Source organism: Tamandua tetradactyla, chromosome 21, assembly GCF_023851605.1.
Source record: "Tamandua tetradactyla isolate mTamTet1 chromosome 21, mTamTet1.pri, whole genome shotgun sequence".
Taxonomy (NCBI): domain Eukaryota; kingdom Metazoa; phylum Chordata; class Mammalia; order Pilosa; family Myrmecophagidae; genus Tamandua; species Tamandua tetradactyla.
In genome coordinates this window covers 5,860,396-5,887,203 of record NC_135347.1, presented here as the reverse complement: position 1 = coordinate 5,887,203, position 26,808 = coordinate 5,860,396, and the positions used below count along the sequence as shown (strand labels likewise).

Genomic DNA, 26,808 nt, shown 5'->3' with positions numbered 1-26,808 from the left:
ACTGTGAGCCAATAAATCCCTGTTTGTTTAAGCCAACCCATTGTATGGTATTTGTTCAGCAGCTGGGAAACTTAGACTTCAGCATACACACACACACATATATATTTATAAGTATATCCACATGTATATATATACACATACAAATACACATAGGTATACACATACATATGTGCACACATAAAAATGAAAGTAAGTGGAATATGTTGTTGTTCTGCATGGAAATCGTAGTTGTCTTTCTGTATCACTCTGACAGCCACCCAGTAGTAGAACAAAATTGTGTGACTTCGTCTCCTAAGGTGTCTGACCCACTGTCTAGTAGAAAAATAAATTGTGATAGCAAGTGAATTTCACTTTCAGTGAGTTTTCACAGTTTTCCATCCCACAGATTGGGGCTCATCTTCACTAAAGTGTCCCCCTTCTGTTTTGTGTGCATTACCTTTTACTGTACTCAGTCTGATGACATTGCCCCAGATTCTGTCACCTTTCGACAAAGAGCCATTTCACAGCAGTGGGAGACACAGCAGTGGTAGGTCTTGCAGAAGGAGATGTAGAGCTTATCAGATGGGCCTGGGCATTGAGTTGGGGAGCGTAAAGAATACAGCTTTTACCATGATACTAAGTGTGAATAATGGATAATGATATTCAAGGTACAAGAACCTGGCTGGCCCCTCCCTAGTAAGGATCTACTGGAGTAAGATGAATCCTGCCACACTGGCTTCAGCGATTCCTAGAAGGTGACCAAGACTTTCACATGGCCTCTGCCTGCCTCAATCCCTTCATCCCCATCCATGTTGATCAGCCCTGCTCTTCCTTGCAGTTGTCATGGTGTTAAGCAATATTTGAAACTTTCCTTAGTGCTTCTCAATACAGTCTAGATTCAACTGTTCAAACTTTCCCTCAAAAACCTCACACCCTGCTCTAACATCATATGCCCTACACGTTATCTTGTTTTTCTAACATCTTCCAGAAGAGTAATTAGGAATCATCTGAACTGGAAAAGTTGAATTATATGTTGATGTCCATAGATAGTATTAGAATCCAGGATCAGAACCCATGTCCTCAGATCTTCAGATCTTGGGCCGGATACCTCTGCCTGAGAAAGTAGAAAACAACCTTATTCCCTAGATTTCTCTGAATTGTGGATAGAGTGATTCCAAAGAAGAATGAGCAAATGGCCAATTTTTAAAAAGTGTCAACCTCTTGTTCTGCAGATAGTCTTAGACATTCTCATCTGATAATCATCGGAGTTATTAGTTTGTGTATAAAGTTTGCCCAAACAAACTTTACCTTTTAAGCACAATTACCTTTTAAGCCATTCCATTCGGCAAGCATTTGTTAAACATACAGAGTTCCAGGCATAGTACCAGGCTTTGGGAAGTCATTTGGACTAGGTCTGTGCCCTTCTAGAGTTTAACATATGCTATCATAACAGCTAAGCATACATGAAATTTCATGGTAGGTTACATTTAAATATAGTGCCAAACTCCATTCTTTATTTATTTATTTTGGTGATAATTGATCATTGGCTCACAATGAAATTAGGCCATCACTGGAGTTGAAAAAAATTTACCACAGGGTCCCAGCCCTACTGAAAGATGAATTTCTCTTGTAATTTTTTAGAATTTGTCATTTCTTCTCAATAGTTACCATTCCATTGCTTTGTTTTCCAATCTTGAATCTCCACTTCTCTGAGCTAAAGAAGATCTTTCAGTACTGTGGGTTCTGAATTTTGGCAGCTCATCACCAGTGTGAACTTTCATCTTTTGCCTGAGTCCATTGAGAGCAGCTGATGCTTTCTGAAATTGTCAAAAAGAGTTACCGAATCTTCCCGAATACCAACCACAGGCAGTGTCTTGGCATGAAGGAATTGGATTATAATTAATTTTAAAAAAGCTTCTTGGAAGATATCATAAAAACAAGGAACAAGAGCAAAAATCACATGCATGTGAAAATAAGATTATAACACTTTTCTGCAGTGGAGGCTAAATAGCAGGAAAAAAATCTCTTTAAAGTAGTCTAAGATGGCTGTATAAAAGTGAGGCTCACCAGCGTTTGTACTGTGTAGGGCTGGTGGTTGAAACTGTGGGAGTAGATAAGGTCACCTGTGAGAAGAAAGAAAAGGATGTTCTAAGGAAGCAACTATGCCAAAATATGTCCCATATGGTATAGGGAGGAATAAAAGAGGCCTGCACCAAAAAAACTGGAAAGAAGTTGTGAAAGAGATAGTAGGAGACCCAAGGGAGCTAAAGAAGGGAAACTTGAAGAGAAGCAGTAGATAGTGATGGAACTTGTGACTTGGCCATTACTTAAAAAAAGGGGGTTGAAAAGCATCCACTAGATTTTCTAGCTAAGAGTTCAAGGTGGTCATAATTAGGGCAGTGTCCGCGGGGTAGTGGGGCAGAAGCCAAGCTGTGGTGGCTGAAGGAATAAATGCAGAGGGGGCGGGGAGACTGAAAACAAGAGTAGAGACCATTCTTTCAAAAATGTAAGTAGGAATACAGAGGGAAAAAAGCTCATGGCTAATCAGGGAGGCAGGTGTTTTGAGGCCTTGTGCTTGTTGACTTTTATAGGGTCAGAGGAAAGAGTCAATGTTGACAGAGTGGTGGGAGAGAAGAGAAGTGGGATGAAGGCAGAGCAAGAGTCTTGAGGAGATGGAGAGGAGGAAAGCAAAGTACAAGAAGAGGGCTAGCAGTGCAAGGGCAGACAGTACACAACCCCAGCAGCAGGGGCAGCGAGCACAGTATGTTATGAAGGGCGTGAAGTCAGGGCATCCCTTCCTGAATGAAAGAGCAGACCTTTAGAGAGGAGATTTTCGAAAAATCTCATTTCTGACAAATTTCACTTCAGCCGTGTGTCATTGCTTCCATACTTAGCTTTGCTTGATACATGTTATTGTCGTTTTATTTTTATTCTGTGCCTGCCGAGATGCCTACGTGACTTTTGGAAAGCTGTGTGAGAAATCATGAATGTCAGGATGGCTGTTGGGTTGATCGGCTTGTTTCTTTTGGAAAACCAGTTGGGACCTTAGTTGTTTAAAAGTCTCTAGCTTGAAAAAGGTGCTTGGGATTTCAGTTATTTCGTTCTCTGTGGCTCATTACCACTTGAGTAATGTCTGCTTGTTCACCCAACTGGCTCCAGTTTCCGGGAATAAGGGCCAAAGAGTTTGAATCCTAAACAATATCTGGGGCGGTCAGAGATCCCCATAGCCTTAATGAAGTCATGCAATGCTCTTATGAGTCCCATGCATGGTTAAACTATTTTGCATGGCAGGGTGACAAAACTTCCTGGGATGTGTAGGATTGTCTCATGTCACATCAACTGTATGGGATCTGGGAAGCTAAGTTGCAGGGTCAGCCCTTGGCCACAGACTCTCTTGGGTGAGAAAAGACCAAAGAAAAGCCAAAATATCCTTCTGGGACAGGCTAAGCTATCCTTCCGTTTCTTTCCATTCCCAGCTCGAGTCCTTTCTTTCTTTCTCATTAGTTCTCACATCTTAATATACTGAACTTAAAATCATGGCAGTAATGAGGAAATGGATGTGGGACCCACAGAGCAGACAGGGTAGGGAGGAGACAAAATCACTTCATAGCCATTTACAGTTTGCAAGGTAACTTCACCTAGATTATTTCATACAAATATTTGTGTTTTATGGATAAAGAAACTGAGGCCCAGAAGTATTAAATGATTTGTTGGTCGAGCACCACAGAATTAAATGTCAGAGCTGGGACTTGAATCTACACCTTTACCTTCAAATTCATCATTCCTTGTACAAAAGCATGAGCCATCAGCCAGCATGCCTAGTACTATATTAATTTTTTTTTTGTAGGGGGAAACCATTTTTTTTTTGCATGGGCAGGAACCAGGAATTGAACCCGGGTCTCCAGCATGGCAGGCGAACTCTGCCACTGAGCCACTGTGAACTGTCTTATATTAATTTTTTAATTTAAATTTACCATTGTCAAAAGCCAAATGTTCTTTACTCACCCTAAGGAAGCAAAGAAAGCTGTTACACAAACAAATAGATGAAATGTCACTTGACGTATTCAGTGATGGATGTAGACCTAAGGTAGGGAAACATAGAGCATTAACTCTCGAACATGAGTGTATGTCAGAATCACCTGGATGTCTTGTGAGACTACAAATCGCTGGGTTCCACTCTCTTGAGTTTCAGATTCAGTATGTCTGGGATAGAGTTGAATAATTTTCATTATTAACAGGTTCCTGGCAGTGTTGATGCCTTTGACCCAGAGGTCACTGTGAGAGCTGACATTACTTCCAGCTGGGAATGTCAGAGAAGATACTGTAGACATGAAGTTTGAAGGCAAAGTTTGAAGAATTAAAAGACGTTTGCCTAGTGAAATGGATGGAATGGCATTTCAGGTCGGAATAATAACATGCATAAAGGGGTAAAACAGTAGGTCGAGGATCCACAAGAAATTTGGTATTCCAGCCATGTCAAAAAAGAAGTGAGCACCAGGGAGAAAAGAGGCTGAGTTCATAGAAAGCATCACGCACTGTGCTAAGGCATGTGCCTTTCTCCTGCAGACTGTACAGAGCCTTTGAAGGATTTGGAACAGAGAAGCACCTTAGTCAGATTTGCATTTTTAAAAGCTAATTAATTCTGGAGGCATTGTGGAGACTGGAGGAAATTCCCACTTTGCTCCTAAACATGAAAGAGCGCCTTTGAACATCTATAATATTATACCAAGGGGTTCTTCAGATGTGTATTACATGCTGGTATTTCAGTGAAACAGTTAATCAGTCATTATCAGTCATGCATATGTACCATCAGAGATACCATCCTTGCCTTCAAGGATTTGTGGGAACCAAGACTAACACCAAGGAAATAAAGCAGGGTCCTATCAAGGGAAGAAGAGAAGCAGGTCAGTAAGGGCTGAAGCAACTGGCCAGGGCTTCACAGAGAAGGCAGAATACAAGCTGGACTTGAGGAAAAGTGGGTGCTTGCATGGCTAGAGAAAGGCACTCTATATGAGGGGGGCCCAGAGTAAAGGGATAGAAGGAGAGCTAAGCTTTGGATGCACAGGAACGTTGAAGAAGCTGAAGCATCTGGTCAACCTAAGGCAGGGGCTGGCTCTTCTCAGGATGCGAGAAGAGTGGAAAAGAATAAAAAAGATTATTTCCACGGAGGATAAGCTCTGGAAGATTTTTAGAAAAGAAATAAAGTAGGTCTACATGGAGATAGGAAACCACATGCTTATCAGCCAGCTGCAGGCCCCTGTCCTCTCTCATCACCCAAGAACAATAGGAACCAAGGGAACAGAATACAAAGGGTTTGGTGGCAGAACAGGATACATTAGGCTTTGGTTCTGATGGACCAAGATGATAGTAGTTACTGTCTTGGGAGCAGGCCATTGTCCTGAGAAGGAGGTAGGCTGGCCATCTGAGGGCTCCTTATAAAAGGCCATCTGTCCTGTGAACTAGAATGAAGGCTTGGGAAACCTCCCTTTTCAGCTCCCAGATGGAATAACAATGCACTTTCAAGAGGGAGATTTCTTGGGTCACTTGCTAATTCTCAAATTTGCAAATGCAGAAACGTTTTTGCATGTTGGTTGTGTGAATTCTCTGTTTCCTGGGCATCTCTTCACATCACGGTTTATATAGCATTCCCTTAAGTTTTATCTTTCATCCAAGGAGCAGTGTTTGTTTTTACTGAAACAGATCCACAAACAGCTTTTTTCTTGTCTTTATAAGGAATGATCGATTTGTTCACAGTGTAGGTTGGAGTTACTGCAAGGTTGACATTCTAGCACCTTTCTTAAATTATCCAAAACTTAAATTTTCTGGCTACGCTTCTTTTCTTGGATTTCTGACCTTTTTAGTTCCATTACCAGGAGAAACACATGGCTTTTCTAAGTTCTTTATTTCCCCCAAGTTAAAATGAATGTACTCAAAAGAGTGTCTCCTATATGACTGTGGGCAGAGAGCCGCAAAGCTCTGTAGGATGTAGGTTGGGGCCGTTGGTGGGACTTAGCTAGAAGAGTATCTACCTGTGACTCAGTCCCCACATCAGCCACGCAGCCTGTGCTTTTCAGATTTAAACTTCATCAAATTAAAGCATTCTGCACACGATTGATCTTTAAAATTGCACTAAAGGAGTTAAAGCTATACCTAATAAATTGGTAGAGATTCTGACAAGCCTTAAGAGCTGGAAGTGATTGTTAGGATACTTATGCCTAAAATGCAGATAGCAGCTCCTCCGATTTAATCAAATATATATAATTAAGCCAGTGAGCAAACCTTATTGAGTTTATCATCAGCTGTAATTAAACACAATCAATCTTACATTGCCTCTTTCCAAAATTTTGCCTTGGAAGGAAAGAAAAAAGAGAGAGAGAGAGAGAGAGAGAGAGGGAGTGTTGTGAAACTTTCTGCAGGGTGCTTCATGGGGGCATATGGCAACTGAAAACCAAAGAGCCAATTTTAATTGAATTACAGACTGTGTAATCATTTAACCTGTACCAGCTGGTTTCAAGAAGCTACAAGGATTCCTTAGAGAGCTTGCATTTGGCCAGAAACATAGGTACCTTATTAACAGGGAAAATGTCTTCTGTGCCTGTGTTACCTCTGGCTCCCAAGGAACAGAGCATAAGGGAAAGAAACCATTTTTGGTTTTAGCAGCATCCCTCCCTCTGAGTATACGAGTGGAACTGCTAACACACCTGTAGTCTCTGAGGAATTTTCCACAGAAACAAGATGCTATTGCATCAGACAGGTAAGAGTAATTTCTCTAATTGGTCATTTGAGATTTCATTTTTCACTTGGAAGTACTTGAAATTTAATTTGTTTGTGACATGCAATTGGCAAACTGACAGTAGCTGCAACGACATCTCCCTCTGCTTTGCTGATCTGATATCTGTGGGAAGTGCTGATGGGTCTTCATGTAGGTGCTTGCCTTCATCTATCAACATCAAGACAACTAAAGTACCCTTCTCACTGAAAAATGTGTCCTAATTACACATCCCTCACTTGTAATGCTAGAATAATCCTAATGAGTTTCCCCAATCATTTTCTCTTTTAGATTGTTTTTTTTCTCAAATCCCCCCCCCAATGATGTAACAGTGAAGTAATTCAAACATGTATTCATTTACGTAAGAGCTTTGGTCTTAGGAAAAACTATTTTTAGCAAGGTGTATTTTATGAATTAAAGCATGACTGTGATTGAAGATAGTCCCTGATTTGACCTTTGATTAAAGAAAGAGCCCATCCTACTTTTTTAAACTCTTCCCTAAAGAAAGTCAACCATAGGTCCCCACAAATCACAGCTATTGATTTTACCTTTGTTTTAGCTTTTCTGATTTTATGCCCCCAATGTCATAATTTGTTATCCGGATAGCTGGCCTGTAAGTTGGTGCTGAGCCTGAGCATAGAAGGTCGTTTCTTTCATTTCAGACTAATCTCGAGGTGAAACAGATGAACTTTCAATCTGAACCGTGTTCATACAGCTTCTTACAACATTACCGTGGTGTTTCCCATAAAGATTGTAGATGGGTGGCAGTTGGCTACATTGGAGACTTTTGTGTAGTCCAATCAGCATAGGCACAGAACATCTCTCGACCACCCCTGGATATTGCAAGAAGCTGGATACTCCTCCATTAGGCTTTTTAAACAAAGAATGACTTAGGATTCTGAATGCAAATATTATGATGGAATTTCTCAAGGCCAGACAATTCTTCCATCTTCCACACGTAGGAGAAGGGATAGCAAGTAGAATGTCTACTGGCCACAGCCCACCTTGCTTATTAAAGAAAGGCTACCCAAGCCCTCTTTTTAATCTGCCTCTCCTTAGATTCTTGTGGGTAGTTTGTAATGCTGTCTGATCACCGAGAAATCCATTTAACCAAAAGTTAGGATTTCTGGATGCTGCATTCATGTGTTACAGCTTGTGCTTTGATTATCTGCACAATGGGAGTGAATGTAATAATCTCATTCTAAATGATCGTTTTGCACCCTTTCTCCTCCGGCTTCCCATTCAGTACTCAGTCACATCCCTCAAGAGCATCCCAGAACTGTGTCGAAGACGTGATTCGCAAAACGAAGACAGATCAGGTAGGTTTCGCTCCTTACCTCTCCTCCTTGTCCTGATTTAGAGTATGAGGACTCCTGGAAGCTCTTTGTCCTGGCACTGGTTGTTCCTGCTGTTTTCTTTTTTCCTTTGTGGCTTTTCCACTCACCCACCCATCCCCAGAACCGCCCCCAACAAACAGATGTTAATCTGCCAAAGGATAGCAGGACTAGGAGGTCCTAATGAGGACTCGGGTGTATACAAATAACTGTAGGAGAGCATCTCGGCAACTCCAAACCAGAGTATATGCAGCAATTTACTGAAAACCCGAGAAACCATTGGTGACAAAACATAATGATGCAGGCGCCAATGAAAAAATGTTGGCTGCATTTACCACCCATATGGCAAGGGCCAGCTTGGAGGATGTTGCTTTGCCAAAGTCTGAAACTCTATCAGGGATGTGACATGATAGAATCTGTAATAAGGCATACTGTAACAGTTAAGATTAAAGCAAAGCTTCAGCATTTAATAGTGTAAACTAAACAGAGAATCATGGCATCTAGATGAAAACCAGCTGGTTGACCTTTTCTCCTTGCCCACTCCCCACCCCTTCTCTGACACAAAAAAGTAAATTCGGGGTTGTTTTTCCCTCTGTAAATCAAATTAAGCCTCTCTGCTTTTCTCTCTGTGGCTGGCAAAACTAAAAAAAGGATATTGATGGGAGTGATACCATGGTATTAATCTATGAAATGATGTTTATTATTTTTTCCAAGTAAAGAGTTTAAAGCATCACCATTAACCTGGCCAAAGCTGACCTGCTCACATAGTAACTAGAATCCTGAGAACCATGGGTGATGGAAGGCTTAAGATAATCCTCAGATTATTTGTATCATATTTAAAAATAAATAGATGTGCCTTACGTATACAATCACTAGACTTCTAGATCTCTCTAAATGTAAAAAAAAACTTTCACAAAACAGATTTACTTTTCCCCTGGACTGTTTGTTTTCTCTTGACATTTTGCTTAGATGAGATGGGAAAAATAATTAGTCTTCTAAGTTTGTTTATCTCCGTCTTCTGATGAGTGAAAGGAATTAATACTTCAGTGTTAGGAATCGTTCAAATCAAAGTTTTAATTTCCCTTCAAGCTTTTTTCCATATTTTATTTGAAAAACACTCTAGTTTCTATAGGGTTTAACAGAGGCTTTTGGCTGTGAGGCTCCTACAGATGTGTCATATCTTTAAAAGTCATCGCCTGTTTCAAAGTTCAAAGGAGGGTAGTGAGTTTATTTGCAGAGTTGGCTTAAAGTTGGCCACACAGCACTCAGCAAAGAGGCCACCAGGGTCAGAGTCAAAGGACCTGGGCACCAGTTAGGGTCCAGCCTTTTATCAGCCAAGCAACTTTGAGCCCATGACTAATTATCTGTAAAATAAGGGAACAACCTGCTCTGCCATGTCACCAGATTGCTGTGAGGATTACAATTAGGTGATGTATCTGAAAGCACTTTGCAAAGATGAGGTTGTCTTTTTTCTTTAAGTGGAAGTGGGGAGTGAGAGAGAAGAAATAATAATAGCAAACATTTCAGTAGGCTTAATATATGAAGTACTGTTTTAAGCACTTTAAATACTTTGACCCTATTAATCCTCAATTCCCTGTGTGCTACTTACTATTAGGATCTTCGTATCATAGATGAGCAAACTGACGTACAAACAGAGCAGTTAAATATCGTAACCTGTATTCACAGCAAATTAGAGTTGGAATTTAAAACCCAGGAAGTCTGCCTCCAAAGTCAGACAAAATCTTAGCCATTACGTACACTGCCTCTCAGGTAGCTGGACTTACGGCAATAATCTAATTTTAGGATATTATCCTTTTAAACTGCTTCAAATCAGCATTTCCTTTACTGATAATGAAGTGAATTTATTTTCTTTGTTAAATAGCTACCCTTGCTTATGAAGTAAGTGAATAACCAGAAGCTTTTAAAAAATAGTGTTTCCTGCTTACTGGTTCACTCAGTTTTCTCCAGGTCACTTCTAGCCCCTTCCACAAAGGTGATTTTAGGCATTTCTTCTGTGGTTGAAGAGGAAGCAAGTTTCAAGTTCAGACCCTGTTAAACTTCACGTAAAGCAAATAGGCAATACTCAAGGTAATCAGCAGTAGTTAGACCTGACAGGAAATGGATGTATGAGGGAAAGACTCAGCCTTTATGTAAAGAATGGCACATAGACCGCTAATTTAATCGACCATTTAGAGTCTGGTCAACTTCTTTCTGAGAAAGCGAAGATGATTCTAGAATAAGGAATACATGGGAAAAATAAAACCACCTCTCTACATTCTTGCTATAGGCTTACTATGGACACTTTGGAAAGAAATCTCAATATGGTGAAGTTTTCAGAGCCAGTTCCCAAAAGAACTGAGGTATTCTCAATCAGTCCCACAGGTATCTAGGAGTAGAAATAAAACCCCCTTCCTTTCTTGCACCAGCCACCTAGGAGGGGTTTGCTCCAGAGATGCTGGCAAATTTCCGTCTTTATGGTAATCTTTTCCAACAGATGGCTACAGAGAAAATTCCACATCTCATTTTGGATGGGACACCCTCAGGAGAAACTTTTCCCCACACCTCTGGCACTTAGAATATACCCTGCCAAATAAAGGCATTTTGCATTACTTCTAGAAAATGTTTAGTACTTTCAGGTTTGTGTAGATTGTCAAATGTTAACTTCCTTCATTATATTAGCAAGTCTTTGACCAGATGTCCTAGGCCCATTGGTTCTTTCCCTCTCCCCCATGCCCCTTATCCCCACCTTTTATTTATTTATTTTTTGTCTTTATTTTCTTATTCATCTGCTTATACACTGGATAAAGGGAATGTCAGTCACAAGGTTTTCACAATGACATGGTCATACGGTAAAAGCTATATACTTATACAATCATCATCAAGAATCAAGGCTACTGGATTACAGTTCAACAGTTTCAGGTATTTCCTTCTAGCTATTCTAATACACTATAAACTAGAAAGGAATGTCCATATAATGCATCAGAATGACCTCTTTTCTCTATTTGAAATCTCTTAGCCACTGAAATTTTAGTTTTCATTTCTTTTCCCCTTTTTGGTCAAGAAGGCTTTCTCAATCCTGTAATGCCAGGGCCAAGCTCATCTCTGGGGGTTATGTTCCACATTGCCAGGGAGATTTATACTCCTGGGAGTCATGTCCCATGTAGAGGTGAGGGTGGTGAGTTTATTTTCAGAGTTGGCTTAAAGAGAGAAACCACATATGAGCAACTAAAGAGGTTCTCAGGGGGTGACTCATAGACATAATTATATGTAGGCTTAGCTTCTCCCTTGCAGGAATAAGTTTCCTAAGGAGAAGCCCCAAGATTGAGGACTTGGCTTATTAAGTTGGGAGTCCCTAATGCTTGAGAGGATATCAGGAATTCCCCAGATAGGGAAATTTAATAGTTCCACATTTCCCCTAGTCACTCAAGGGAACTTTGCAAATACTTTTTTATTTTGTACCCAAATTATTCTGGGATGTATTGGGGTATTACATTAACCTGTACAAAATAGCAAGATGTCACTCCCTATTCAAGGTTCCATGTAATTATGGTGTTCAATGAATTGACCGTACAGGTTAAATTAGATAAGTGTACTACAAGAATATAAATTTTGTACCAAATAAAAATCTCTTCCTTGGGTCTCACACAGAAGGTGAAGTTTTAAAAAACAGTCAATATCCTCCTTTACTCTGTATTCTGATCTACTTTAGTTCTAACCAGATCAGCTTCATTCATATCTCTAATTAAAATCCGATCTCTTTCAGCTTTTTAAACAGTTGCTGTATGGGGTAATACTGACTTTCAGAGCTGCAGAACTCTAACTCTTAGTTTCATGTGTCACACAGATGCCCAAAGTTCCAGGGAACCTCCAGGTTATACAATTTAGAAATAACAGATAAAACTCAGGAATAGATGTTACTACTGTGAAAGCTTACAATCTAGGAATCTTTACAATAAGGCTTATTGAACATTCTTTACTCCTTAACCATTGATTGCCCAAACTCTGCCCACATTCTATCCCCTGATAACCTATGCACTCAAGTTCAGTTCTCAGAGTTTGCTCATTATAGTTCGTGAGGCCATACAATATTTTTCTTTTTGTTTCTGGCTTATTTCAGTCAACGTGTTGTCCTCAAGTTTCACTCACCTAATTGCATGCCTCACAACTTCATTCCTTCTTGCAACCTCTCAGTCTCTTGTATGTAGACGCCACAGTTCACCCTTCCATTCTTCAACTGATGTACCTCAAGCCACCTCCATCCATTGCAAATCATAAATAATGCTGCCATAAACATCAGTGTGCAAATGTCCATTTGTGTCCCTGCCTTCAGTTCTTCCAAGTATAATAGGGTTGCAGAAACATATGGCAACCTCATACCTAAACTTTTCCATTTAGTTCTGTGCTGGGGCCTCAGCGCTTCCACCCATTCCAGACTGGTATACGATATATGTTTGGCCCCCAAACAGTTATTCCAGACAGTTCCTGGCTATTTATTAGCTGCCCTAGAGAACTAACTGAATTCCACACCTCCTTACGCCTCCATTGTACGCCACCTCTTGGCGCCCCCGGATACTTTTATTTGCTTATCCAACAAATATTTGTTGAGTGTTCTCTGTTTCAGGAATTGGGCATGGTACAGAATAGACACAGTAGGCCCTGCTGTCGTGGAGCTTTAATTCTAGTGGGGTAACAGACAAAACACAAGCAAGCAGATAAGTAAATGAGATCATTGCACATAGTGATAAGTGGTGAAATGTGGTAATGTGATAGAGGAACTTGCGGGAGTTGGAGGGACTGTGGGGGGTCGGGGGATGTTAGAAGGACCCAGCCATACGGATACCAGGGGGAAAGTGTGACACAGAGGGGCAAGCAAGTGAAAGCTCCTGAGCCAGGAATGAACTTAGCGTGTATGAGGAAGAAGAAGAAAACCAGTGTAGCTGCAGCATAGTGAGCCGAGAGAGGAAAGGTGGGAAATGCACTCACGGAGGAGGGCAGGGCCGGTTTCCACAGGTTCCCATTGGTCCTGGTATAGAGTTCAGATTTTATGCTAAATGCAGTGACATGGTATTGCAGTATTGCAATTTATCTAAAGAAGATAAATTCTTCTTCTGAAAAGAAGAAGCTTCAGCATGTAGAATCACAACTCTCAGGAAGAGAAGGACCATAAAAATCTAGTGAGAGAGGGAGAACAGGTGAGAAAATGCAAATAATAAGGCAAGAATGGGTAAAATGTGGATAGTCTATGAATGGGGATAAATGGTCTCTGGGCATTGGTGTTCTCTGTGACGTTTTTATTTTGTCAGCTATTCTCTAGATCTGTTTACAGGTGAAGGTTTTGACCATTCTTTGTAAACACTGAGTTCTTAAAAAGGAAAATAGGTATCACGTAGTTCAAAGCCCATGAGATCTCTGAGGGTGATCCCTGCCATGGGTTGACCAGCCCATTCTTGATCACCTCAGTAACAGAGAACTCACTCTCTCAATGAGGCAATCTATTCAGAAAAGTGCATTGTTTTTTTTTTTCTTCAGCCAAAATCAGCACCCCTCAAATTTCCATTCGTGGATCCTGGTTTGTCCTTTGGAGCCGTAGAGAAGCAGTACAGTCCCTCCTCAGTAAGAGTGCCTCTCAGTGTTTGGAGGTACCAGTCGTTCTTGGTCTTCTCTGTTCCAGGTTAAAATTTCCCTGTTTTGAGGGCATCCTACTCCTTCTGGCTCTCTTCTGGAATGCACTATTATCAGCCCCATGGAACAGCCCCCAGTGTTTACCACATACTCATCCTACCTCCCCAAAGGAAGTGGTGGGCTACAAAGAGAAGATTTTTTTTTTCTTTTGGCATGGGCAGGCGTCGGGAATTGAATCTGGGTCTCTGGTATGGCAGATGAGAATTCTGCCACTGCGCCACCGTCGCATGGCCCCATAGACAAGACTTTCACCTTTTCTTTCTGCCTGGTTTCCAAGAGTTTGGAGAAGAGCAGGAGTGTAAAATGGGCCTTGCTTCTGTGGAAGTCACTCCTTGAGACACACAGCCCAGGGGTCATCACCATTCTGTATCCTGGGACAGCTCCTGGCTCCGAAAATGGCAAAGGCAGACTGCTGGCAGGGCTTTCGCTAGCTTGCTGATACACAAATGTCTCCCTTTTCCTTTAGCCGAGGCTTTAATCCCCATTGAAATCTAAAATTTCCCCCTGACCGGAATGGTATCTTTTTTTATTTATTATTTTCTTTTTGGCATGGGCAGCCTCTGGGAATCAAACCCAGGTCTCCAGCATGGCAGGTGAGAATTCTGCCACTGAGCCACTGTTGCATCGCCCAGGAATAGTTTATTAAATTGTTCTTGGTCATTTGCCCTGCAATAAGAATGGGTTTAAAATTTGGGGGAGAAAAGACTTTTTGTTCTTGGTCATTTGCCCTGCAATAAGAATGGGTTTAAAATTTGGGGGAGAAAAGACTTTTTGAAAAGAAGGGAGTGTAAAGGCCCTGGCACATTACAAATATAGTGTCAGTGGGAGGGAGTTGAAAAACTGGGAGCTCAAACCCTAAGAACAAACTTGACCTGAGCCTGGGGCACAGGTGACATTGAGGTTTCCAATTTTTTCCTTAAATATGTTCACCATACCACCATTTTGACACCTCCCCTCCTTAATAGCTTATTTATTCTCAAATTAATTCTCTGAGGGAGGGCCATATGGATAAGGTCTCTGAGGCTCAGAGAGGGTGAATAATGTGCCCACGTTCTGGAACCAACAAGTGGATTTGAAACCAGCTCTTCTGTTTCTAAAGCCCCTATGAAAATTGAACCAACTAGGAGTAACTTTATTCCAAGAAGCCATGTGTGGCTAGTTGTATGGGACAATAACTAGAAAAAAGGAAGTTATGTGTGAAATATTTGCACCTGAAAAAGGAGGTTGTTTATGAAAAGCTTGCACGGATTCTCTGCTTAATCCTGATACTCATATAGGAAAAAGAGAACAGCACAAGCCAGTGGGTGTTAACTCTTCTCTATGGTTTTCTCCAAACGTGGTCTAAAAATAAATTTTGTAGGCATACGGCATTCAAATCAAATCATATTCAATTTCATTGATTTTGAGCTTTTTAAAGTTAATTGGACATTCAAATGCACATTTGTTTTAATTCACAGCCCCTTAAATGTTTTGGGATTCTTTTGAACTACGTATCTGCTAAGCTCATTGTATAATTTTCCTATGAAAGAAGACAGATAAATATTAATGCAGCTTTGCGTCTGAGAACTTAGATGCATTGAGGTCAGAAAATTCAGTTATATAACAGTATTATATGACCCTGTGATGTGTTTGGAAATAGATTCTAGAAGAATTTGAATACCTAAATATGTAAAATATTACTCGTATGCAATGGGTGAAGGAAAACCCCATATATTTTTAACTTGGTGGCTGGGAAAGGTCATTTTGAATATATACCTAAAAAGAAATGCATATCACCATATTTTTAGACCTTGTGCATGCAAATTATGTGACAAACCCTGAACCTATGAAAATAAAATATATAGCATTCTAAAATTTTTAAGGATTTCAGCCAGCACCAAAAATAATAAGTCGTCATGAAATTTATCCTGTAGACACTGTTGTGACATAGCGGATATTCTAAATATAGAAACCTCTGTTTTCAATTTTTATTAAGGTTAAATGCCAAAAGCATGAAGAAGGTTGGTATGACAGTTTAAACCAAAGAGCCTGCTGATTAATCCATTTCACATGATGTCATATAAACTGGACTCCAAAGATTAGAGAAACACATTTTCTAAGATCTCAACCAAAAAAATGAACATTTCAACCTGATTCAGCAAGGAACCTAACATCAATGATAAGAATCTTTTTTAACTACAGTGAAAATATCTAGAAGAGAATGTCAGTCAAATAAAGGAAACAATTATTTGAACAAAATTATCATTTTAATTACACAGGTAATATGATCCATTGTAAAAAAAAAAAAAAAAGTGAAAACTACAGTTAACTCTGCCACCCAAACAAAATTACCGTATTTCTTTCCCCAAGGCATATTTTCTTGTTTAGTTGTAATCATAAGATGAGGACAATTTAATCTGCTGCTTCCCTCCCCCCCTTACTTCAGCCTCTCCTCCCATGTTTTGGTTTATTTTTACTGGGCTCTAAGAAGCGTATCTCCCACCCTCAACACTGATAGAAAAATCTCCTTTTCAGTAGAAATGAGTTCAAGGAAAACTGCTGTAAGGAGGGAAGGGAGAAACAGTTGAACGACGGAGATAAGCATAATTTGGACAGAGAAGGAAAGAACTGAAGCACAGGCACAAAGAAAAAGTGACAGAGAACCCAAGTGCCTTCCACCTTGTGTGGCCTTGGAGAGACTTGCTTCTCTCAAAAATCTGGGTGCTGAGATAAGGGAAAAGGGGTTTTCTTTGCCTCATCTACCCAATCCATGGCAAAAGTAAGAGTGCGTTTGGAAGCTAGGAAGAGGTTCATTTCGGTGTTGGAGCTTCATATCACCTCTGACAGCACCCCACTTTTTGCTGACAGCAGGTTCTTTTCCTTTTTGTCTCCCAATCTTAAATGGGCTCTTATCTTCTCCTTTAAAATGACCGATCTTTTTCACGTGTCTCCTTTGCCCTCAAAAACAAAACAAAACTGGGCGGGCCACGGTGGCTCAGCAGGTAAGAATGCTTGCCTGCCATGCCCGAGGACCCGGGTTTGATTCCTGGTACCTGCCCATGTAAAAAAAATTAATTAATTAATTACTTTTAAAAAAAAGTCATTAAAGAAACCTAAGTAATGAAAAATTAAAGGTGAAAAACCAAACCCCCCATTTTCTTGGTCATAACTTTTTTATGGCCCCTTAGCAATAGAAACAGAGTGCTAGAATCTCATAGTTGAAGGGTCTTCAGGGAGATCTAGAGTCAAGTCCCATCCCTGGAGGCTGATAGCTTAGACCCTTGCCATCTCAAAGTGTGGTCCAGCCTCATCGGCACCAACTGGGAATTTGTTAGAAATGCAGACTCTCAGGCCACTTGAGTCAGAATCTGCATTTCGACAAGATCCCCAGGGATTTATTTATGCACATTTTCAAGTTAGAGAAAAACACTGACCTCGGTGTCTGAGATGCTAATGTGTTTTCCATCCTGCAGCACAGTGATCTTTCCAAACATGCCAATCTGATCATATCAACCAGGGCTCAAAACCAGACCATGCTTTCCCATTGTTCTCAAGATAAACAGTGGGAAACTCTATTCCTTCAAGTCCTGGACTGAGCTCTTCCTGAATTAACAAGCTTCCTGTCATGCCACTCTCCCCTGCTCAGTGCCTTTCGGTCACATCAAGGAACCTCCTTCAGTTCTTCAAGTGTGCAGTGTCCCCTCACATCTGAAGATCTTACACATGGGAAGTACTTCCTTTTCTCCTCCAAGGTCACCTCCTTTGGGCCCTAAACTTTATCTCACTCCCTAGCCTAACACTGTCCAGTAGAAATATAGTGTGAGGCATATATGTAATTAAAATTTTTTCTAGTAGCCACATTTTTAAAATATATATAAACAAATAGCTGATGTTAATTTAATAATATATTTTATTTAACCCAAGAAGTCAAAGATTTTATCATTTCCACATAGAGCACTAGCTCAGTAGCCACACATGGCTTGTGACTCCTGTAATGGACAGTGCAGCCCTAGGATATATCAGTATCTTGCACTTCATATTATATCCTAGCACCTTATACTTTTCTTCCTCTTTAAATATCACAGTTAAAAATATATTAATAATGATATTCGTTCCATGACTGTTCTCTCTAGTAGCCTAAGGACTCATTTGAGTGATTTTGTTTATTATGTTATCTTCAGTGCCTGGCACTGACCCTGCATGTGGGAGGTGCCAAATGTATATCTGAGGTATGGATGGATGACTGAATGAGTGAATGGGTGAAGAGGTGAAAGAAAACCTTGCTGTTCTGTGTTTTGTATCATAAATTATATGTGGGCCAGCTGGTACTTTGCTTCTCTTCATTTTGGTTTGACACCCTTATCCTTGTCTCCTCTTTCACCTGCATCTCTTCCTTTCTATGAAGTCATACCCTCGTCATAAAAACATTCTCTAGTTATCTCACATCTTCAAAAACAAACATCCCCTCTCTACCAGCTCCTATCCTGTTTCTCTGCCCCTGGTTAGAGCCAGGCTTCTTTAAAGAGCTATGAAAATCCAATCTCCAATTCTCTCCTCCCTGTTGGCCCTTCAGCTTATCCAATCTGGCTTCCACCTCTCCTGGTAAAGTCACTATGACTTCCATGTTGGCAGATCCATTGGCTCTTCAAGAGTCTTACTGTTCATAACCTCTTCACATTTTTTGAGACTGTTCAACACACCTTTCTGGAAACAGTCCCTTCTTGCTTTGTGCTACCACCTCTGTTCTCGATTTTCTCTTAACACTCTGACATCTCTAGCCTCCTTTGCTAATGCCTCCTCTGCTTGACCTTCAAGTATTCAAGTGGGATTAATAAAAGGAACCTCTCCGCTCTCAATCTCTGCGTGTCTCTAAGTTGATACCCCATCCATTCTCGTGGCTTCAAAATGCCCTCTACATGCTGCTGCTACTCTCCTCAGCTCTCCAGCTCCCTATTTGATGTCTTCATTAGCTATCTCACAGAATTCTGGAGAGGAATTACTGAACCCCCATATCTATCAAGGTCTTCCTCAGACTACCCCTCAGTAAATGGCACCAGCATCCACTTAGCTGTTGAAACCCAAAACCTCCCTCTTCCTCATACCCCACATTGTTTGTTCACCAGGTTTAGAGTATTCTATTTTCAAAGTATATCCATATCTGTCCACTTCTCTCCATCTCAACAGCCACCATCTGGCCAAGGCCACGTATGTGTTCCATTTAGATTGAGAGTCTCCTGAGTGCCCCCCAGCAAACCCTTGCCCTGTCCCAGTAATTATCTATCACACAGAGTAGGCATTGGGATCTATTTTTAAACATAAAGCAGATCCTCTCACTCCTCTGTGAAAACCCTCCGTTTCAGTTAAATGAAAACCAAGCTTTTAGTGGTGGCCAGTAAGACCCTCAGGTGAGCTGGTCTCAGACAACTCACACTCCTTCCTCCAACTTTACCTTCCGTCTTTTCTCCCTGGCTCACTCTGCTCTAGCGTCTTTGGAACCTGCCAAATTCTCTCTTGCTTTAAGAGGTTCTCTGACTCCAACTTTCTTTCCATAACACTACAGGACTGCTTTATCAAAGTTAAAATTATTCCCCAAACACACAATTCGCATTTTTTCTATTTGCATATACTTCCTATTACCCAAATCTTCCTAAATTAGCATTTCTCTTGTATTTTCTCCCAGATCCTCACATAATTGTCTTCTCATTTCCTAATTCTAGACCTAATTGTCACCTCCATGATAAGGTGCTCTCAAGCTGTCTTCCTTGATAGGTCCCTTCAGCTGTTCTCTATTCCACCGCTCTGCTTATTTCCTTGAAATAATGTATTTCATCATTTTTATTCATCTGTATAGTTGCTTTTATTTTCTGGTGTCCCATGATAGCAGGCTTTATTAAATTCCTGCATCTCTTTCTAATATGAAAAAGAGATTGCCGCATTTAACCATTTGAAGAAATCGGCAGCTGGAAGCAACAGATTCTATTACAAGATAGCTCTAAAGTTAATCTAGGCTAATGCCACTAAAAATAAAGGGGATAGGAAAGTTCTTCCACTCCACTCTTTTTAAGGAAAGTTACTATTAAAAGCCATTTTTCTAACTTTGCTCCTCACAAATACTTCGTAGTACGTGGTTCCTGAGATCTCAACAGAGGGAGCACAGTTTGGGATTTAGGTTAAAATTAATATGAAATGAATATGACAAAGTTTTGCGGCTGGTTTCTGGGATTCCATTGCCTACATGTGACTCAAATAGAGAAAATGTGAATTGTGTGTTTGGGGGATAATTTTAACTTTGATAAAGCAGTCCTGTAGTGTTATGGAAAGAAAGTTGGAGTCAGAGAACCTTGGACTTGGTTGAGCAGTCGGCATGCTATGTAATTTTCTACACATCGCTTAAAAGTCCCCGGGTGAGAATTCTAGTGAGAATAGATAAGAACTGCCTATCTATCCTCCAAAGTTCCTGTGGACACTTCTGATGAAATCATATTCTTGCTTCATACTCAGAAATGTACAAAGCCTTTCACAGACATACTGTGTTGGCAATTTTAACAAGGGTTCGGTGGAGGAAATTTTAAGATTCCAGTTTAGAAATACCGTTTTCAGGAATTTCTGCTTAGAAAATGTTTTATCATTGTTTATTGTAGTGCCTGGGTGAAGTTTATGTTGAACTGCTCCTGAAGACAGACACCCAGTAGCTCTGCTCTTCATCTGTCCTGGGAAGAGCCACTGTCTGCTTTCCTCCCACTTTGCTTTGTTACAGCTGCACCTGCCCTTTCGCTCTCCAGCCTGTAACTGCGAGCTCTGAATGAGGCAGAAGCTGGAATAGGCAGACCTGTGGCCTGCCAAAAAGAAGAGCCGGCTACAGGCCAATGCAAGTTCTTCTCCCATCTCTCTCCCCTTCAGACCGAAAGCATATCCCTCTCAAAGTACTGCCGGCTTTTGCAGATGCACAGGGTGTTTTCCTGGATAACAGAATTGACCTAACGTTGCACAAAAATTAGGAGGGGACGTTTGAATACTTTTTTTTACCCTAAAGGCATAACCTTTTCCTCTCTTTTGCTTGGTGTCTAAAGCTCATTTGCTGATATGGACACATAATGCCGTAGTTAGAAGTAAAGTTAAAACACAGACACACACACACACAGAACCTGCCTGCTGCATCTGTTCCTTGCAGAGGAGTTGTAAATTGCTGCCTTTGTCCCTAACAGTAGATTAAAACTGTGAAACATCGCCACCTTCAGTTAAAACGGGTACGTATGTCCCTGCAGTCAACAGCCCCTCCAGGCTTGCTTACAGCCCTTCCCTTTCTGTCTCCTCTCCCTTGCACTTCTCTGCTTAATGAACCTTTTCACTATCCCTTGATGTATATTTATCTCTATAGTTCAAGACACGGGGTGGGGGGAGGAAGAAAGAACGAAAACCTGGTAAATGGTTCTGGAGTGAATACAAGACTTAATCCACTCAAGAGGCTTTGGTCATGTCAGAGTGAAGGTCAGCATACTTTTTAGATGACAGAATAACTCTTTAACCATGTGCTTTTTTCAGACCCAACAATTGCAATCCTATGTGAACTGTGCTTCTGAAATCCAAAAGTTTTAATTTGTCAAAATACTGAGTCTGATTTCATGATAGAATATGCCTTTTTGGTGAAAAAAAGTATCTCTTCTATCCAAGGTAGTAAATGTTTAAATTTACTTGAGTGTTTAAATGAGTTTTCTCAGAACAAAGAAATGGGAGCAGAAAGAGCAAAAAAGTTAAGTGGGTCAAAAATTCTAGGCAGGGCTGGGGATAATGAAACATGAATCCAACATTTTTGACACAGCTGCTTGAGATCAGTAGCCACTTAAAGTCAGGAAATTTAGAACCCAAGTCAATGAACGGAAAAGTCCCATAGTATTTTAGCATCTTAATGTGCACAGTTCATTGGCTAATATTTTTATAATAATGAAGTGCTCTGTACCAACCCCCTTTAGTCTTCACGGTACCGTCCATAGGATTCTATGGTATCATCGAAAGGGATGAGCCACCAACCCTGCAGAAACATTCCAGAAATATGCATTTCTCGCATATGTTTGCTCTTCCTGGCATAAAGCGCCTGACACAATGCTCCAAGCCCAGTGTTAACTCATTCCCTTCTTGGATCAGGTTACAGATGCGTTTCCAAGGGCAGTACCCAAGAGCGTCTAGCAAGTAGTCCTCCCTTGGACTACATGTGCTTCTTCCCCTTGTCATGAGATAGTATAAGCCACCTGTCATCACTTCTTGCAGAGTCTGAGGTGTTTGCAATAAATGGCTCCACTATAGATTTCAGTTTACACTGGATTAGGGAACCTGAAACTGGGATGCTTAGCATTGACACTCCAAGTCTTTCATTAATGTCATCCCTTTTGGGGTAAAAAAAAAAAAAAGGAAGGAAATGCAATGAAAGTTGGAGAAATTCGAAGGTATGTCCATAGAGGTGCCTTCTACTCCAGTGACTCTGGAATGTGCTCTTATATATACTTTAAGCCAGTTACAGCTGAAGCTGACCACTCTGTCTTATGGAAAATAGAATTCATTTAATTTTTGACAAAAGAAACAGTAGAGAAGCACCATTTCACTCTAAAGATATGCCTGTTTTCTCTCTTATTAGTGTCTAAAGCTACTCTTTTTAATATGGAAAGATAACTCCATATTTAGAAGAAAATAAACAGGCATTTTGGGAGCCAGTAATGACGTTCAGTCTTAAAAATTGGATCCACCATTGCAAGAGCAAACTGTACATTATCTTCCTAAGAAAATACTAATTTTTCAGTCCCAAGAGCCAAAGAATTGTTCTGTGTCAGCAATCAGCTTAGCCTCATAATTATAAATTAGTGAGGATCTGGTGAAAGATGTGGATCTAGAAGAATTATAGTGTTTCATAGTGAGTCACTCAGAATAAAGAGCCCTGTTATTTGTAGACATTCCATATAGTCATAGAAATTTATGGGGGCGAATCAGACCTTAGCAATCATATAGTCTAACCCTTTCCTTTTACTGATGAGAAAACTGAGGCTTAGGACTTGTAGAAAGTATAGGAAAATATTTCAGTATGCAGCACATCTAAACATATGTCTGAACATCTTCAATAGCTTACTGTCTTCCTTCTTTCCTTTCTTCCTTCCATCCGCCCTTCCTTCCTTGATTTAGCCACTGCACCCCAATACCTCCCAGATACTATGCTAGACAGAAGGCTCATTGTAAACACAAGTAAGTTCAAAGCAAAGAGAAAGCAAGATAGACACATACGTGAATATTTGGAACAGAGCTTCAGAAATGACCAACCCTAGATATGTGCAGATATTATCAGGGTACTAAGAAGCAAGGAGTAGCTATTCCCTTGGAGAGTCAGAGGAACACTGTCCCAAGGTGGTGACACCTAAGCTGGATCTTGTCAAGGACCCTAAGTCTCAGGCAGAAAAGGTGGCAAGGGTATTATAGGAGGGGGAGAGCGAGCACCAAAGCAGGAGCAATAAAGAATGAACATGGTGTGTCCAGAAAGGATGAAGTTAGCAGTGGAGGTAGAGGAAAAAAATGAATGAGTTGAGATGAGATGAGAAAGTAGATTATAAAATGCATACAAGAACTGCTGTATACCATGCTTAAGAATTTAGCCATTATCCTGAAAGCCAGAGTTTCCCAAGCCTTAGTAATCCATGCATCATTTCTACAAACTTGTATTATACCCAAGGTCTACCTATGTTATTTTTTTTATACCACCTGTACTATTATTTAGTTAATATATTTTTCTAACAATACTCACCTTTAAACATTTGTTTCTAAAAGAAACTTTGCCACGGTTGATAATAGAAAATCCGTGTCCCTTACAGTGAATTCAAGATAAGTCATACTTAAGTGGTGAGTATTGTGAAATTAAACATTCATGTTATATCTTTGCCTCTGAAAGTCTCAGCCTGCATCCTGCAGTTTCATTGTCATAAAGGGAGGTTGGTAAATTATGAAGAGGAGTTCATTCATTCTGGCACCAAACTGAGATGCTGTAAATTAATTAGGAAGAAGAAAGAGAATTGAAAGGTGAATAACTTTCTCACTCTATGTCAGAGGTATGTGGATGGTACCCAATTGCCGATCCTGTAGGAATATGCTTCCCACATTTGGGGAAATGTTGTTTTAGGAGTAGTGCAGGGCCACCTGTGAATTTTGAGCTAAAAAAAGTGACAAAATCAGGTTTATCTGATGAAGGATAACTCAGGGCTGTAAAGAGAGCAAGGGAAGCAGGGACAACCTTGCTGGGCCATGGAGAGACTCTGGGCGTGGCCCAGGCAGTGTTAGTGAGAGAGGATATGAGGATACAGGTGAGGATGAAGCCACAGCAGGACTTGGTGCCTGAGGGATGTGGGGCAGGGGGCAGGGATGTCTGGGACATGCATTGCCTGGAGACGCACGGATGGTGATGTGACTGCCCAGGCCAAGACCGCAGGCCAAGGAATGTGTTTGGGGAAGGGGGGAGTAGAAGGTGCATGTGCTGGGGCAGGGACATGATGGGGAGGAAATGGACAGGGGTGGAGAGGGATAAGTCCCCTCTGTTGGAACACACTGCCTGTCATAAAACCTTGCCCATTCTGGGCCGGCTGTAAATGCTTGTTGAATAAATAGCCAGGTAGGGATAGTCAGCTGGCCATTGGAAGCATGTTGCTGGAGCCCAGAGGCATTCCAGTGGCCAACGAGATTGGAGGAAGATGATTGTGGCCTATAAACAATATCTACTGCATTTTCATTTACCTACTGACCATTTAGAAAAGTTGTGATGTAATCACATAGCTAGGTTTAAGCATATTAGACAAGTTTACTTGACTGTAATGTGAAAAATGAACCCATTCAACAAAAAAGTCATTAAGAACCTGCTTATGTAAAGTAATTTTCTGTGCACTTTGAGGAATAAAGATAATTAGATCTGTTCTCTCAGAGCTTGCAAAAATCTAATCAGATGACAGATAAACTTTTCAGAGATTTAAATTTTGTCAACATGTGAAGCACTTATTCCTGATTCCCAGAAAACAAATTTAGCCTCAAAATCTTTCTAGTAACCATAGTTAGTCTGAAGTTTGTTTCCATTTATCATGAGAAGTTTACTGTGTAACATTAGAGTAGAACAAAAGTTAATTAATTGAAAATTTTGCTAGACTTACAGAGTTAGAAGTGAAAATCTTGACCATCATTAATAGCTTTGTTATTAAAGCTAGTTGTGCTTAAAATGCCCATTTGTCTAGTGGAGGAGAAATAAACTAGCTGAGTTTTGTCTTTTGTATATAACAGAAAAGTGTCCTTCCTCTCAGATGAGTATATGATATAGCAATAAATTGGAGCATTCTCAAGAAAGCCTGTTACATAATGCATTTTTCACAACTGGGATCTTTTTTCTTGGCTGTCAGTCCCAAAGTCGAAATCATAGATTTAACTCTCAGCCTAAAAATGAATCATAGGTTCAAATAAGGGGAGGGACAACAAGCCTTAATGTTGATGTCCCGTCTTCATTTTTAGACCCTTCTGTGGAAAGTGTTTTCATAAGACTCAGACAGAATTCATTTCCATAGAGCATTCTTAATGGCTTCTGTTAGAACAAAACAGCTGGGAAACATATGGTATCCATTTCCCTGTATCACTTGGAAAAAATTTCACATGTAAATAAAGCCAACATAAAAGAGTAGCCCTTTGAACCCACGACTTTCTACAATACATAAATATATTGGTACAATGCACTCATTGTATTGACCCACCAAGTTATGTAGCTTTAAAAATTTTTATTGCATCCTGAATGCACATTTTCAAGAAGTTCCAAAGAAATCAAGGTAGTTGGCAATATATTAGCAAACAATACTTTCTAATAAGCGTCTCAGAAATGACATTTTTTATATATATATATATATATATATATATATATTTATGCCCGCTGCATCTGGAGCATTTCAGAAAACTGATCAATCAAATTAAAGGCATATTTACACATTATAAACTCTATATCCACCATCTCCCTTCTGTTTTGAATAAAAAAGTAGCCATATGTTCTTGAAAGAAAGAGAGAAAGGCTTGGCAGAAATTTCTGGCAGACATTAATTGTTCACAGCTTCACATTTTTAGGGAGAAAGAGACATATAAAAGATAAAAAAACTTTTATCATTTGTAATGACCAAATGGAATTAGCCTTTGCCTTCGTGCGTTTGCCTTTCATAAATAACTCTAGAAATCCCACTCTATTTGATGATTATCACCCCTCTGGGTTTATTCACAGGACTTTTGTCCCCTGTGAAATTAGCTGCAAACCCCTCAGAAGGACCCACTCTGGGCATTTAAAAATAGATCTTATGCATTGTGCAACATAAGAGTCAAATTAAAATACTAACTTTGTTCACTGTCTACCCTGTGCCACATCTGTGTACATCTAAGAACTAGGGCTCGCAAGAGGGAAGAGAAGCAGCAGACTGCGAGCATCTAGATGCCTTTCTTCCCTTCTGGAACATACTCTATTATGCCTGTTCTTGAGTAGAGAGAGAATCCAGCACTCCCTCCACACCTCATGGAAATGTCTTCTTAGATTCTAGCATGCCAGAGCCAGGAGAGCCTTAGAGGCTGCCTGTTCAGTGGAGTCCTTCTGAAACTCTGTGCAAAATTGCAGTCCACAGAGTAGAAGGAACCTGCCGAGGCATCCATACTTAGGACACTCTCATCTCCTTAGCGTGGCTCCAGAACTTCTCTGAATCCTTTTAGAACACAACCCAGAAGGAGGAAGAATGACCAGTGTCCTAAATTTAGAGACCATTTAATACCTTGAATGCCACTTTTGCCCCAAGAATCAATAGTAGCCTAGAACTGTCACAGAAGTTACAGACCTGAGTACACACCAGGTGCTTTGTTGGTTGAACCCAACAACAAAGAACATAACAAACACATGCTTTCCAGTTAAATATTTCGCACCTGCTATTTTCCCAGAAAGGGAGTTAGATGGGAGGTCCCCAGTTGGAGGGCAGACCCTGAAATCTCACCTCTTTGGTAGGAGGTGGTGTCAGTTGAGTGGAATGGGGAATAGGA

At 40.5% G+C, this 26,808-nt stretch overlaps 1 protein-coding gene across 5 annotated transcripts in view; it reads left to right on the top strand.

Moving 5' to 3' along the window:
- SNCAIP (synuclein alpha interacting protein) overlaps positions 1-26,808 on the top strand; it is a 145,494-nt gene that overhangs the window by 75,129 nt on the left and 43,557 nt on the right. For all 5 annotated transcript variants that reach the window (XM_077138829.1, XM_077138828.1, XM_077138830.1 and 2 more), the window contains exon 3: positions 7,995-8,067. In XM_077138829.1, the coding sequence (XP_076994944.1) occupies positions 7,995-8,067 (73 nt within the window). The remainder of the gene's footprint in view (positions 1-7,994; positions 8,068-26,808) is intronic.